Raw genomic sequence first — 14473 nt, forward strand, 5'->3', positions numbered from 1 at the left:
TTATTATTAAAAATTAATAATAAAAATTAATTTTCAAATATTAAATAATTTGATATTTAAAGTTACTATAATAAATTTCAATTTAAATAATGATCACATAAAAAGTTTAATTTGACTACAAAAAATAAATGCATATACCAATTTCAGCATCCACATGTTCATACAATCTTATCCTTAAACCAAGCAAACCTATTTATATTTGTCAGATATTATTTATAGAAAACACTTCACTGTCACATATTTAATGTCATGAAATGGGTTAACATATGATTATCATTTTTAGACTAATTTCAGGAATCTCTTATCGGCTCCAAATTGTGCAACTAGGGTTTCTCAATACATGTGTAGAATTGTTTTTTAGTGTACCCCATTAGGTATAAACTTTAGAGCTCTTAGTCCTAACATATGGAGGTTTTTTTTTTTTTTTCTTTTATGATCTACTTTGTTAAAATGTCTCAGGATTACATAAGAAAGCCTATGGTGAAGGTTGGAGAGAATAATAGTCTGCTTGTGTTGCTGTTGCTGTGTTCTCTCCTTTATGCAGGTTTGTGTTTTGGTAAATATTTGTAAGATAAAGAATATACTTAATGAGCAAATATTCTTACATAGAATTGTGATGTTATTAAGTAGGTAGTTTTAGGTTATAAAACTCATTTTCTAAGGATTCTTATGATATCCTGTATCGATCGGTAAGGGAAAAAGTCGATACTATGTATGTATGAATTCCTTTTTTAATTATGTAGATGCGTTGTAAAACCATGAGACCCTTTTGAGCTTTGAGTTGACAACATCTACATGATCGGGAAAACTCTTGAAGGTTATTTAATGTAGTTGTCTGCGGGTGTTGTTCTAAGGAAGATGGGTTCTATTGTTAGTAATAGACATTATGAATGTGCACATCCAAGAAACCCTTTCACTTGGATAATTTAATAGCGTCCAAATTTTGTGGGTGGGACTATCATATAATATATGTATATGTCATTAAGAACATAGTCGATAATAATAATAATAATAATAAAGTATTGGTTCTATTTACTCAATATGTAGCAGGGTTTGCAGCTGAAGCCTTGAACTATGATTACACAGCCAGTTTGGAGGCGAGTTAATTTTCTTGCTGAATTTGATTGGTAGTTCAAGAGTTATATAATGTCATCATCTTTAATATCTAAATTAATATTTATTTATGGAAACGATTTTCAGTGTTTGGAGAAGCCTCACAAAGCTCAGTATGGAGGAGGAATAGTTTTAAACCCAGAGTTGGATGATGGGTTGGAAGGATGGTCGGCTTTTGGAGAAGCAAAAATAGAAGAAAGGGTATCGGGGGGCAACAACTTCATTGTGGCTCACAGCAGAAACCAGCCGTATGATAGTTTTTCGCAGAAGCTTCACTTGCAGAAGGACAAGCTCTACACCTTCTCTGGTATATATCTCTCTCTTCCCCAAGGTTTCTTGTGTGTATATATAGTAATCACACATCAACAAATTTTTTCTCAAATTTTTTACAATAATTATTCAATTGTATCGTTTATGTTACTGCAGCTTGGATTCAAGTGAGCAGCGGAAGTGCCCCGGTGGCAGCTGTTTTGAAAACAAATGCCGGGTTGAAATACGCTGGGACAGTTGTTGCTGAGTCGGGGTGTTGGTCCATGCTTAAGGGTGGACTCACTGTGGATGCTTCTGGCCCTGCTCAGCTCTATTTTGGGGTAATCAACTATTGGTCACAAACTTGGAAAACTGTATGCTGGGACTAATTTATATACACTACTTGCTTTTGATTTATATACACTACTTGCTTTTGATTCCCAGTCCCTCCGATAATGTTGATGAACTAATGTGGTGTCTTTTTTTTCACTTAATTCTAAATAGAAACTTAATACTTAATAATGTTAAATATTATGTTATTTGTTTTTGTAATATTTTATTTTTATTAAGTATTAAAAAGTAAAAAAAATCAATATGTTATTTTTTTTATTTAGAAAAAGTTACATATTTTTGTTTTTTCTATTTAGTAAAAAGTTTATGATAAGTCATAAAAAAGTAGAAAAACAAACAACCTAAATTCTGAAAACAAATTGTTTTTAGCAAAAAACCAAAAAAACAAACACCACCTAAATTGACTATTCAAAAAGGTCCATATTTGTAATATTTGCAACAATTTTCTATATATTTAGATTCTTTTACTCCTTATAGGGCTGAAACTTGTGAGAGTTGGGTTGGGTTGGGTTGATGACTTATTCGACCTCAATTCAAATTAAGAGACAACTGATCCGAGCTCATGTCTACCCAATTTTAAAACCCAATTTGACCCCATTTATCTAAAGTCAAGTTAAATTTAAATTGGTCGGATTATTGACTCATATGATTCAAAATTCATCCACAATATTTCTTTAAAACCTTTTTCAACATATTTGTACCAAAATTTAAATAATAAATAATACAAAATTTTATGATAATGCAAAAAAGAAAAGAAAAAATAAATTTAAATGTTTTTTAAATATTAAAAAAATATATGATATAATTATAATTTTATATTTTTATTTAACAATTTAAAAAGAAAATAAACATTATTATATAGGATAATATACTATAAATGTTATAAAAATATGAAATAGGTTCAAGTGACTTGGTGTACATCATGGTTTGTACCAATCCAAACCAAATGAAGTTCAATTTGAAAATACTTAATATAAGCTCAATTCAAATATTAAAATTGATTGTGCAAACTCATCCAGATATGGGTTGAGTTTGTTGCACCCTTACTTGCATTAATTGATTTAAATGTTGGTTCAAAACTAACTTTTAAGAGTTGGTCAACTGTTCAGAGCAAAAATACATCAGTAGAGATATGGGTGGACAGCATCTCATTACAACCATTCACTCAAGAGCAGTGGAAGTCTCATCAACATCAAAGCGTAGAGAAGGTAAAAGTAATTAGTTTCATACCAGCATAATTAAGTTGGCTCATGAGAAAACATTATCTTTGCTGCAGACGCGAAAGAGAAATGTGAGACTCCAAGCAATTGATGCCAAAGGAAACCCCATAACAGGAGCAACAATGGCACTTAAACAAAATAAAGCTAATTTTCCAATCGGTGCTGTCATTACCGAATTCGTCATCAACAACACTGTCTACCAGAATTGGTTCACCAAAAGATTCACAGTCGCAACTTTCGGAAACCAACTCAAGTGGTACAGCAACGAAAAGTCCCCTGGAAAGGAGGACTACTCCTTGCCCGACGCCATGCTCCAGTTCTGCAAGAAAAATGGCATTAATGTCCGCGGCCACAATATTTTGTGGGACGATCCCGTTATGCAGCCTAAGTGGGTTCCCTCCCTTTCACCTACCCAACTCCGATCAGCCGCCGACAGAAGGATAAACTCGGTTGTGGATCGATACAGAGGCCAATTTATTGCATGGGACGTGGTGAATGAGAATTTGCATTTTACGTTCTTTGAGGACAGGCTTGGGGCCAATTATTCGGCAGCTGTTTTCCAGAAAACTCACCAACTTGATCCGGAGCCCGTCTTGTTCTTGAATGATTATAATACCCTAGAGCGGATTGATGATGCATCAGTGAAACCCCGAAGGTACTTTGAAAAGCTGAGAGAGATCCGATCTTTTTCGGGTGGAAAGCTATCATTGGGAATTGGGCTTGAGGGTCATTTCGAAGCTGCTCCCAACCTTCCTTATGTGAGAGCTGCAATTGATACTCTTGGTGAAGCTAAAGTACCCGTTTGGATTACGGAGCTGGACGTGAGCAGCATGCCCGATCAGGTAAAAATTTAGTACAATTCTGGGTGGGTTTTAGCGACACAACTTGCAATTTGGGACGAGCTTGGTTAACCATCAATTTTACCAACCCATCGAAATTGCAACCCTAATTTTCATTATGGTGAATTATGTGCCATGCAGGCAAGGCACTTTGGGGAGATTCTAGAGGAGGCTCATGCTCACCCGGCCGTGAATGGAATAGTAACATTTGGAACATGGAGTCCAAGGGGCTGTTACAGGATGTGTTTGACAGACGGGAATTTCAAGAACTTGCCACCAGGGGATGTTTTGGACAAGCTGTTGAAGCAGTGGAGTCATGAGGGCTTGGTAGGCGTCACCAATGCTGATGGTTTCTTTGATTCTTCCCTTTTCCATGGAGATTATCAAGTCCGAGTCGCCCATCCAACTTTGATGACGAAGTCCTCACTGATTCATAGCTTTAAGGTGCCATCCACAGACACTTCTCAGGAAGCAGCAGTGCTTCTTGTTAAAGTTTCCGCTTGAGTTTTTTGTATTAAGCCCTATTTTACTGTTTCAATAAGGAAAAATAAATTCAACGCATTCATCAAATAAAGCAATTTGAATGAAAATTTGTATGCCTTCCAATGAAAAAATAAAAATAAAAATTGGGTTTATAATCTAAAAGAAATATATAGTTTTTGATTTTTTTTTCAAAATAAAAACTACTAAAAAACCTGGGTTAATTAGAATTTCATACATGTTTTCCAAGGCTTAAATTAAGCTGTCCTATATATGATTCCGGTCCTTCTGAGCTCTACTTTGGAGGTAAATTTTTTGTCATAAATCTTGATTATATGATCACACCAACTTATACAGTTATACTACATATCCCTCGATGCATCACGATTGAAAAAATAGTGGACTGTATCCCTGAGCCATTTGGAATACCATAGGTTAGGTGTCCTTACCATATATCTATAGCTAATCCTCTAGTTTGAGGTCTAGGGTCTGATTGTGAGAAATTAAAAATGAGTTGTTCCAAATTTCAATCACTTCATAAGGTTCTGCAACAAAAAAGATTGACTATTTTCTTTTATGGCTGTTAATTAGTTTGCGTGAAAGAGTTCCAACAGTTGTAGACCTCTTCAAAGTAAAAATACATCACTAGACATATAGGTGTTGGAAAGCGTCTCAAAATTTTTGATCTGCAACTATAATTACTCTTATAAAACAAGAAAATTGGTAGGAATATCTTTATAAATATTATAAATTATGAGAGGAAAATGGCATAAGATGAAAAGGAGCTTGTAAAGATTATACATGAATGATAAAGATGTGAGGAAAAGCGAGAGACACTCGCTGCAAAAAAAGGGTTCATGGTTTAGGATTTACATATAATAGGATGTATAGGTACATGATATGTTTAGAAACTCAATAATCGTATATGTTTTCTATCATCGATAGTCATAGTAAAATGTTTTCTCTCATCCATGAATATAAGCATAGATGATTGAACCATGTTAAAATCCCGTATACCTTTATGTATAGATTATTATTATTATTATTGTTGTTGTTGTTGTTGTTGTTACATTAACATATTTACATTGAATCTTTTTTGGCACAACAATGAGTATATAGCTCCTCACTACAACCATTCACTCATGACAAATGGCAATCTACTAACAACTTTCAAATTTTTCTTTTAGATTTTCTTGAAACAAATTAGATCTATTAATTATTTATAGTTTTAAAAATACCACATCTAATATTAAATATACATTGTAACCATTTTCTATGGATATATATAGTTTACTCATAAACAAACATAAACTTCCAGAGACTAGAATTGAAGAGGAATGTGAGAATCCAAGCAATTGATGCCCAAGGAAATCACCTTGTCAGCCCAAGAATAGCACTTAAGCAAAATGAACAAAGTTTCCCATTCAGTGCTCCCATTAGTGAGTTCCAAAGCCCTAACTTCCAAAAGTAGATCACCTTAAAGTTCATAGTCCCCTAACAAGGACTATCATGTTTCCATTCTGAAAACATAATGACATCAATGTCTACAATTACAACATTTTATATCCAGTTGGGTTCTCTCACTTTCACCTAGCCAACTCCACACAATAGATAGAAGGATGAACTCGTGAGAAATACAAAGTTAATTTATCCCAGGGATGTTGTTAATGAAAATTTGCATTTTCTTATTCTCCAAAGACAAGCTCAATTGAGTGATTATAATATCTCAAATCGGATAAGGAAAGAACTTTACGACATACTGTAAGGTCATTGTTATGCATGCAGAAGCCTTAATGTAAATATATTAATAGAAGAATCCAAAATATAAAACAACCACACATAAATTATGTATGTGATTTCATTTTATTAGATAATTTCATAGTAAATAGATAATTTTTTTGTTTACTATTAGGTTGTTGTCAATTTCAAAACATTTGGAGAAAATTCAAGTTTTCAAGGAACTTATGTGCTCCTAGTATTTGGTCTCTAAGTTTCAATACTTGCATTCATATTTGTTTTCCTTTTTTGTGTGAATGCCTAGAAATATGTATGTTAGAAAAATAAGCTAATCCAACCTAAGGTAATCACCCTAGAGAGGGGTAGGGGTGAATAAAGTGATGATATCTTTTTACAAATTCAAACTATATGAATGCAAAAAAATAATTATATGCAATTTATATAATAAAAACAATATAAAGACAATTGCATATAAAATAAAAGAGTTGAAAAGAGAGAATGCAAACACGAGATTTTTATAGTGGTTCAACGCAACTCAACTTACGTTCACTCTCCTCTAACTTCAATTCCAAGTTTAAGGTTTCACTAATTTAACACTTCTAAACCAAGCCTTCAAGCAATATAATTGGATTATGGTTTCAATCAATCCTCTTGAACTTTTAGTTCTAAGCACCTTTTACAATCCTCAAGAGATACCTTACTCTTGAACAACCCCTCAAGTGATACTCCACACTTGAAAATCCTTAAGTGATACTTAACACTTAAACTATTCTTCTCAAAGATTTACAAATGAAGATATGAAATAATCTCATAAAATCCTAATACAAAATTTTAGGCTTAAATGATATAAGATAAACTAAGATTGAATGGTGAACTAATGATATGCAAGTTTTAGAATAATTGTGCACTTAAAAACACTCTCTGAAGGCTCAAATATATTCAAGAATGGTTTAGGAAGATTGAGTTCTTAAAATAGTGAAGGTTGAAGCATTTTTAAAAATGAGAAAGGTCAAACTAGCTATTAGGCATGTTTGGGGTCAATTGGTCGAGCATCAGTTCGACTGATTCACTAGTTGTTGGTATTTAATGCTTTGATAGGTGACTATTAGGGTTTTTCCAGACCTCAACTAGGAAAGGTCTAGCCTCGACCAGGAGAGGGATACCATCAAACGGGAGAGAAATACCCTTGATTGGGAGAGCAACCCTTCTAGAAAAGAGAGAAGATCTCTCCACCCTTTGACCGATCTTCAACCGAGAAAGGGTAACTGGTTGACCGATTCCTAACCGATTGAGCCGGTTCAATTCACCATTGATTGGTTGGACCATTTTTAGCCCAATAACCATATTTTTCAACTCAAAACCTTTTAAACAAGTTTTAGAAAGTATTTAACTCAAGTTTTATTTGAAAATAAGAAATCATCCAATTATAAAATATTTTAAACAAAATAACTCTTAGATGATTTTTGGTGCAAAACAAATAAAATAAAATGTATGAAAAACTTAGTGCACTAACAACCTTACAAAGAGATCCTATAAAACTTAAGTCTTGAAAGTATTTATCTTTGAGGTTTTCTTTTTCTTCTTTTTAATTTCCCTTTAACTTAGTTTTATGCTTGTAATTGCCACTTTGGAAATATTCTTGCTTATATACACTTAAGATAAAACATTCGATCCAAACCTTATTTTATTATCATTAAAATCAAGATTAATCAAACATTAGTTTCACTATTTCCCCCTTTTTGTAAAGACACCAATGAATTGTAAGGTTACAAAAGTTGTAAAGTCATAATATATTGTGAAGTCACCAAGTTGTCAATTCACAAATAAATTGTGATGTTACAATAGGTGCAAAGTCACCATTAAAATTTGTGTGAAGAGTTATGTTCCAAAGTAATCATTCACATCAACCTATGTTGGTTAGAATTTAACTAACTTGTTAAGAGTCAGTTTTTTTTTTTTTTTTTGTTAGAATGGGAAATTTCAATTAGGCAATTTGTGAGTTTTAAGTAATTTTCTATCAATATATATATAAAAAGTACTCTATAGATTTTACTAGTCTTGTTGTTTTTACATTGAGTGTTGGGTGTAATTGGTTCTTTGCATTAATAGAATTGAAGGTGATCTCAAATAGTGGATGTAGGATCATCTTGAGCTAAACCACAATGATTTTCTTAAATGAAGATTTATTTTTCAATGATGTGGCTAGGATAGGTACAACAACCATTAAAATGTATGATGGGGTCACTAGAATCTTAAAAGAAATTAGGCATGTTCTTAATTTGAAGAGGAACTTGATTTCATTAGGGATACTCGATGAATCTGACTACTCTTTCAAAGTTGAGAATGATCAACTTAAAGTCATAAAAGGGGCTCTTGTGGTTATGAAAATAAGTAAAAGGAATAGTTATATATTCTAAATGAAAGCATTGTTGTTGGTTTTGCATATACAACAAGCAAGTCTAAATTAGATAAAACCATAATATGACACCAAAAACTTGGTCATTTGAGTGATAGAGGCTTGCAAGAATTGTACAAAGCAAGGATTAGTAGGATGTGACAGTGTATCCAAGCTTGTTTTATGTGAAACTTGTATTTTGGGAAAACAACATTGATTGTCATTCAAATTTGTAGTATAGAGAACAAAAGAAGTCCTGGAATACGTTCATTCAAACCTTTGGGGACTAGTAAAGGTTGCAACACATGGTGGTAATAGGCATTTCTTAACTTTGATAGATGATTATTCTAGGAAGGTGTGGTTATACTTGGTAAAAACTAAATTAAGATGATGCTATTAATAAGTTTAGAACTTGGAAGTCTTTAGTTGAGAATCAAACTAGCAAGAAACTCAAAGTTTTGAGGATTGATAATGGGTTAGAGTATTGCAATGAAGAATTTTATAATTTGTGTAGAGAAAATGGGACCATAAGACACAAAACAATAAGAAAGAACCCTAAAAAAAATGGTTTAATAGAATGAATGAATAGAACATTGCTAAATAGAGTGAGATGTATGTTATATGGTTCTAGTTTGTCAAAGTATTTTTAGGGAGAGGTTGTTACAACAACTTGTCATCTCATTAATACAATTCCATCCAATGTTATAGGTTTTAAAACACCTGAGCAAGTTTAAGGTGGAAAACCATCTAGCTATGGCTATCTCAAGATTTTTGGATGCTCTACCTATGCACATCAGAGTGAGGGGAAACTTGAACTAAGGACTGTTAAGTTTGTTTTTATAGGATAAGCTAAGGGAGTCAAAGACTATAGATTATGGGTTATAGATGCACCTAGAGTAAAGATAATTGTTAGCATAGATGTATCATTTAATGAAAATGAAATGTATGCAAAGACTATCAATGCAAATGAAGAAAACTCAAGTGAAAATACTAGACAATTTTCAATTTGATTAAGAATGTTTTGAGTTTTGAGGTGGAGTCTCCAACGTAACAAGTTCCAGAAAATTCAAAATTTCCTATTGGTCAAGAAAGTAGTGGAGATGCAAAAGTATAGGATATAGTGCAACACACTAAATTTCATATGTCAATGCCATAGGATCTTTAATGTATGCAATGGTATGTTCAAGGTCAAACATTGTTTATGTAGTAAGCTTGAACCAAGGTAGAGATTGTGAAAAGTTATGTTTCAAACTAATCATCCACATCAACCTAAGTTGGTTAAAATTTAACTAACTTGTCAAGAGTCATTTTTTTTGTTAGAATGGGAAATTTCTGGTAGGCAATTTGTGAGTCTAAATGATTTTTTATTAGTATAAAAAAGAGTACTTTGTAGTTTTTACTAGTGTTGTTTTTACATTGAGTGTTGGGTATAATTGGTTCTTTGAATTAATAGAATTGGAGGTGATCTCAAATGGTGGATGTAGGTTCATCTTGAGCTTAACCACGATGATTTTCTAGCATGAAGATTTTGCATTCTTGATAGCTTATATTTGAATCTTGTTAGTGTGCATTCTTGATTGGTGCTCAATAAGTTCTTGAGTTTTATCAAAAATTGGGCTACCTAACAATTTGTAAAATTACAAAAGATGAAAAAAAAATACCATGATTTATTTGTTTTGTTAATAAAAGGATGAAAGTACATCATAATTTGAACACTTTTCATTGTTGGAAGATAGGCTTCCGATTTTCCCTTTTGTTTCTTTCAAGAATTCTAATTTTGTAGCACAAGACTAGAAGGGTATGCATGTGAGCTTGTGGAGGGTTTTGCACTTGTGAAACCAAAGTGAGGTAAAAGAATCTTTATTTCTCATTCCTAAGTTCATTCACGCGTGAAGGTCAAGGGTAAATTTTAAGGATTTGTTTCATATGTTTTTCTACCAATTAGTTCTTGTTTGTGCATTAAGAAGCTACAAAAAAATTCTAAGATGTCATGTTTTATATTGATTAGTTAAAAAAAAAAAAAAAATACTACTAGGAAACTTGGTTTAATTAGGTCAAACTATAGTTTGGAAGTATGCATTGGTGAAAGGTTTGATCCTCTAGGACCTAACTTTTTGAAAAGCTATAAGGATGTTGGGATCGATGGATGAAGAAGGAAAGGAAAGAATAAAACATAAAATATTGTGGCCTATTCAACAATAGAGATAAGAATTGTTTTCTATTTTCTAAAAATAGATAAATTATAATATTACAAAAATATATTTATCATCTTCTTGTCTGAAATTGTTTTGATAAGTATTTCCTAGAAAATAGGGTTTTTTTAGGCAAAATTTTTTATCTTATTATTCATTTTTAAGTATTTTAACAATGTTAATTTTTTTTAACTTGGTATTTTTTTTCCAAGAAATGCAAAAAAAAAAAAAAAAAAAAAACAAACAAACAAAACAAAACATAAAAAAGCAAAAAAAAAAATCGTTTTTGCTATTAATAAGGCCTTCAATTTCAGTCCTTCCTTCATGAGATATAAAATATGATTGAAAAGAACATGCAATTGAAGTTAAGCACGGGAAATAGTAGAGAAAGAAGTACTATTTGGCTTAAATTGAAATTATGTTTTTCACTCCCTTTTTTCTTGCTATAATTTCCAAAAAAAAAAAATTGATTCTAAAAGGTTCACTTGTTTGAATCAATCATTTTCATAAAAACAAGATTTCAATTTTTTGTCCTCCTATGATTGTAGAGATGTTATAATGTTTCCTTACACACCAAGAAATGTTGGTTGAGAGATCGAAAGATTTTATTTTATTTTTTTTCAACATTCTACTCAAACTAATGGATGAAGAAGTCAACATTTTATAAAATAATGGTTGATTGTGTTATGGACTTATGATGCTAATATAGCAATTTTTTTAGGGGGGATTATGACTCTAAGAGCTTGGAGATATTGAGTGGACAAAATGTTCAATCATATATTTAGACATGTAATTGTTAGCTAGAACACTTTACAAGCTTTGATTAGTTTAATATGGAAAGGAAGCAAACTTGGTTTAGTATGTACAAGTTAGATGTTTAAGAATGTTGATTCAAACATATGTATGCATGTTTATATTAATGAGACCGAAAAAATAAAGACGATTGATATTTTATGAAGTTTTTTTTCTTTGTATGTTTCTTTCTTTGAATTCTTCGTTTAATATTATGTTTATATGAAATATTTGAATATCAAGGTGTAATAATTGTATGATAATGAAATTAATTATAAAAAAAAAAGGAGAAAACTAACATACAATACATTGACACTTTTATAACCGTCAACGTAAGAAAATAATTGAACATAATGATGTTTTCTATAAATATCATTGTCTAGGTGATAACACATATGATGTGCTTTCTATGAGTGTCAACATAACTAATGAAACTTGCCTAGCCAATTTGATAAAATTCACTACAAAACAATGATGCTTATTACAAGTGTCGAGGAAAACACTGCATCATATAGACTCTTATTTTGAGAAATGATGTTTTTTAAAAATAAGATGATGTTTCTAATAAGTGTCAAGGATTATTGGCACTGAGAAAATGGGGCTCTTAGAAGTGTCAACATACGATATATTTATTTTTTATAATTGATAATATGATGCTTCTCTAAAGCATCATTTTATCTCTTCTTTGACGCTTTAAAAACATCATTAATTTCTTTTTTTTTTTCTTTTTATGAATTTAATTATAATAATCGTTTTTCATTTTATATCTTATATTTTAGATTTTAAGATGAATAATATCAAATATAAATACCAACGGCTATCACACATGGATGATAAAAAATAAAAAATAACTAACATCCAATATCATGACAATATTATTTCTTAAATAATTCATTTATTGCCATCTTGGACAATTGTTAATAATTTCACAAATAGGGACAATTGTTAATAATTTCACAAATAGAAAAATTTATCTAAAAAATTAAATTATTTTTAAAAAGAAATAATATAATTTAATATAATATCACTTTATACAATGAAATTTAATTGAATATTCAAATAGACATAAAATAATTTCCTATATACATATTTACTATCTATAATATTAAATAATAGTATCTATTAATAAAGACATCGTTCATCAATAATTATTTGAGACATATAATAATTTAAAATATCATTATTTAGAAACAAGGTTTGAAATTTCAAGATTTATTCGAAATATTTTGTGTATCATGTTGATCGATTTGAAATTTTGGGATTTATCAATGATATTTCACCTTGTATCGATGTGGGTCGACACAATATTCACTGTCAAAATCTCAAATGAGAGATTTTTTTGCTAATTTTTTGAAAAAAAAAATTGTCAATATTTTATCATTTATTGGTTTTTTTCGTTGATTTTTCGAGAATTTTTCAGTGCTAGCTCTTGGTTATCCTCTTGTCTGGTCAACTCCTCAAACTCCCCAGGTCAAAAGACCCAAACTGAACCCTTGGCAACCCCCGGCCAAATCTACCCTTAGATATATATATATATGCACAAACATTAATATATTAAAGCCCATTATAAAACAAAAATATTAAAAGAATATTTTAATAAACTAATTAATTTTAATTATTTATTTTAAAATCATCATTATAATTTTCTTAACAAGTCTTTTTTATATATAATTTATATGATAATTAAATATAAAAAATATAAATATTAAAAAAATCATATATATATATATATATATATATATATATATATATATATATATATATATATATATCATCATTTATTTTATATTATTGAATAAATTTGAATTAAATTGATTATAATTTTAATATTAAATATATTTTCAAGTTAGAGATATTATTATTAATATTATAATATTGTTATCAAATAATATTTAATATAACTTAATAATGGATACACACTTATAAAATTCATATTTTTTTATTGATGCACGTGATATTATTATTAAATATGACAAATTATATCAAATATATATCAATTTCTTCAACAAAATAATTTCAAAATGTCTATTATTACTTCTTTTATCATTCTTTTTTAGATTTTTCTCAATATTTTCATGAGTTTGAATCAATTTTTATATCATTAATATTTTGTGTTAAAATATGTACCAATATTTTTCGATATATCCTGATATATTCATAAAATCAAATTATCGATATATTTACTAAAATCAATATTTTCATCCTTACTTAGAAATTCATTTTTGAAAAAACTATATTTTATGTACTTCTCAAAATAGCTATCACGGTATATTATCTCATAATTATTTTCTTTTAATTTCATTAAATACATTAAGTGATCATGAGAGATCTAGAATGAATCTAAAATGGGGCTAAATATTCATCCAATCCCTTTTGTGAGTCACTCAAGAGATTCAAATAATCAAAAAGCACTTCAAAACCCCTTGGAATCACTCCTATATCTTTCACATAGATGATTCTTAATGCATCACTAATTATATGATTATCTATAATAATTTAATTATTTAATATAACATCAACTAAATATTATAATGAAAGTCAAAAGAATATGCTTCTAGAAAATTTGGGCCATGGTATGGAAAGGATATTAACATTTAAAGAATATAATTTCATTTTCTTCAAAGATAATAAAATTAAGAAAATAAAGATGTTATAATTAATTAAATGCTAAATGATCCTTGTAAAAGTAACAAACACATAAATGGAATATTTATTCCATATTTCATAATAATAAATACATAAAAAATAAAATAAACAAATTTACATGATAATATATAGAATCTTCATCACTAAATGTAATGGGGTTTTAAAATTAATCATTAATTTTCTTTATAAATACAATAAGAACCTGTTTGATAGTGATTATAGGAAGAATCTTTAAATTTTTAAACATTAAATTTTATTTCATTTTCTAAATATTAAAAAGACTAAAAACGCTTCTTAAAATCATTGTCAATTACATTAAGTTTTATTTACTCTGCACTAGAATTCAAAGATAGAATAGACAACAAACCGTATTGAAATAACTTCAAAAATTCTTGAGTCAAGGAACAGATCTAGTATATGTTTCTTACACATCTTACAATGAAAAGAAAAAAATGGAAA

General features: G+C 29.7%; 1 protein-coding gene across 1 annotated transcript; it reads left to right on the plus strand.

Annotated features, from left to right (window-relative positions):
• Positions 1–450: 450 nt before the first annotated feature.
• On the plus strand, positions 451–4286 carry LOC117911651 (endo-1,4-beta-xylanase 5-like). Its single transcript, XM_034826055.1, has 7 exons — positions 451–544; positions 1051–1097; positions 1201–1420; positions 1540–1703; positions 2823–2921; positions 2990–3775; positions 3914–4286. The coding sequence occupies exons 1-7, from the start codon at positions 451–453 to the stop codon at positions 4274–4276; spliced, it is 1773 nt and encodes a 590-aa protein (XP_034681946.1). The 3' UTR covers positions 4277–4286.
• Positions 4287–14473: the final 10187 nt, after the last annotated feature.

This window comes from Vitis riparia, chromosome 3, assembly GCF_004353265.1.
Source record: "Vitis riparia cultivar Riparia Gloire de Montpellier isolate 1030 chromosome 3, EGFV_Vit.rip_1.0, whole genome shotgun sequence".
In the NCBI taxonomy this organism is placed as follows: domain Eukaryota; kingdom Viridiplantae; phylum Streptophyta; class Magnoliopsida; order Vitales; family Vitaceae; genus Vitis; species Vitis riparia.

Bases quoted from the DNA above. Each gene is read 5' to 3' on its own strand.
- LOC117911651 (XM_034826055.1), top strand. From the start codon at position 451: ATGTCTCAGGATTACATAAGAAAGCCTATGGTGAAGGTTGGAGAGAAT. The intron at 2,922-2,989 runs GTAAAAGTAATT...TCTTTGCTGCAG, and splicing joins AACATCAAAGCGTAGAGAAG to ACGCGAAAGAGAAATGTGAG. The intron at 3,776-3,913 runs GTAAAAATTTAG...TGTGCCATGCAG, and splicing joins TGAGCAGCATGCCCGATCAG to GCAAGGCACTTTGGGGAGAT.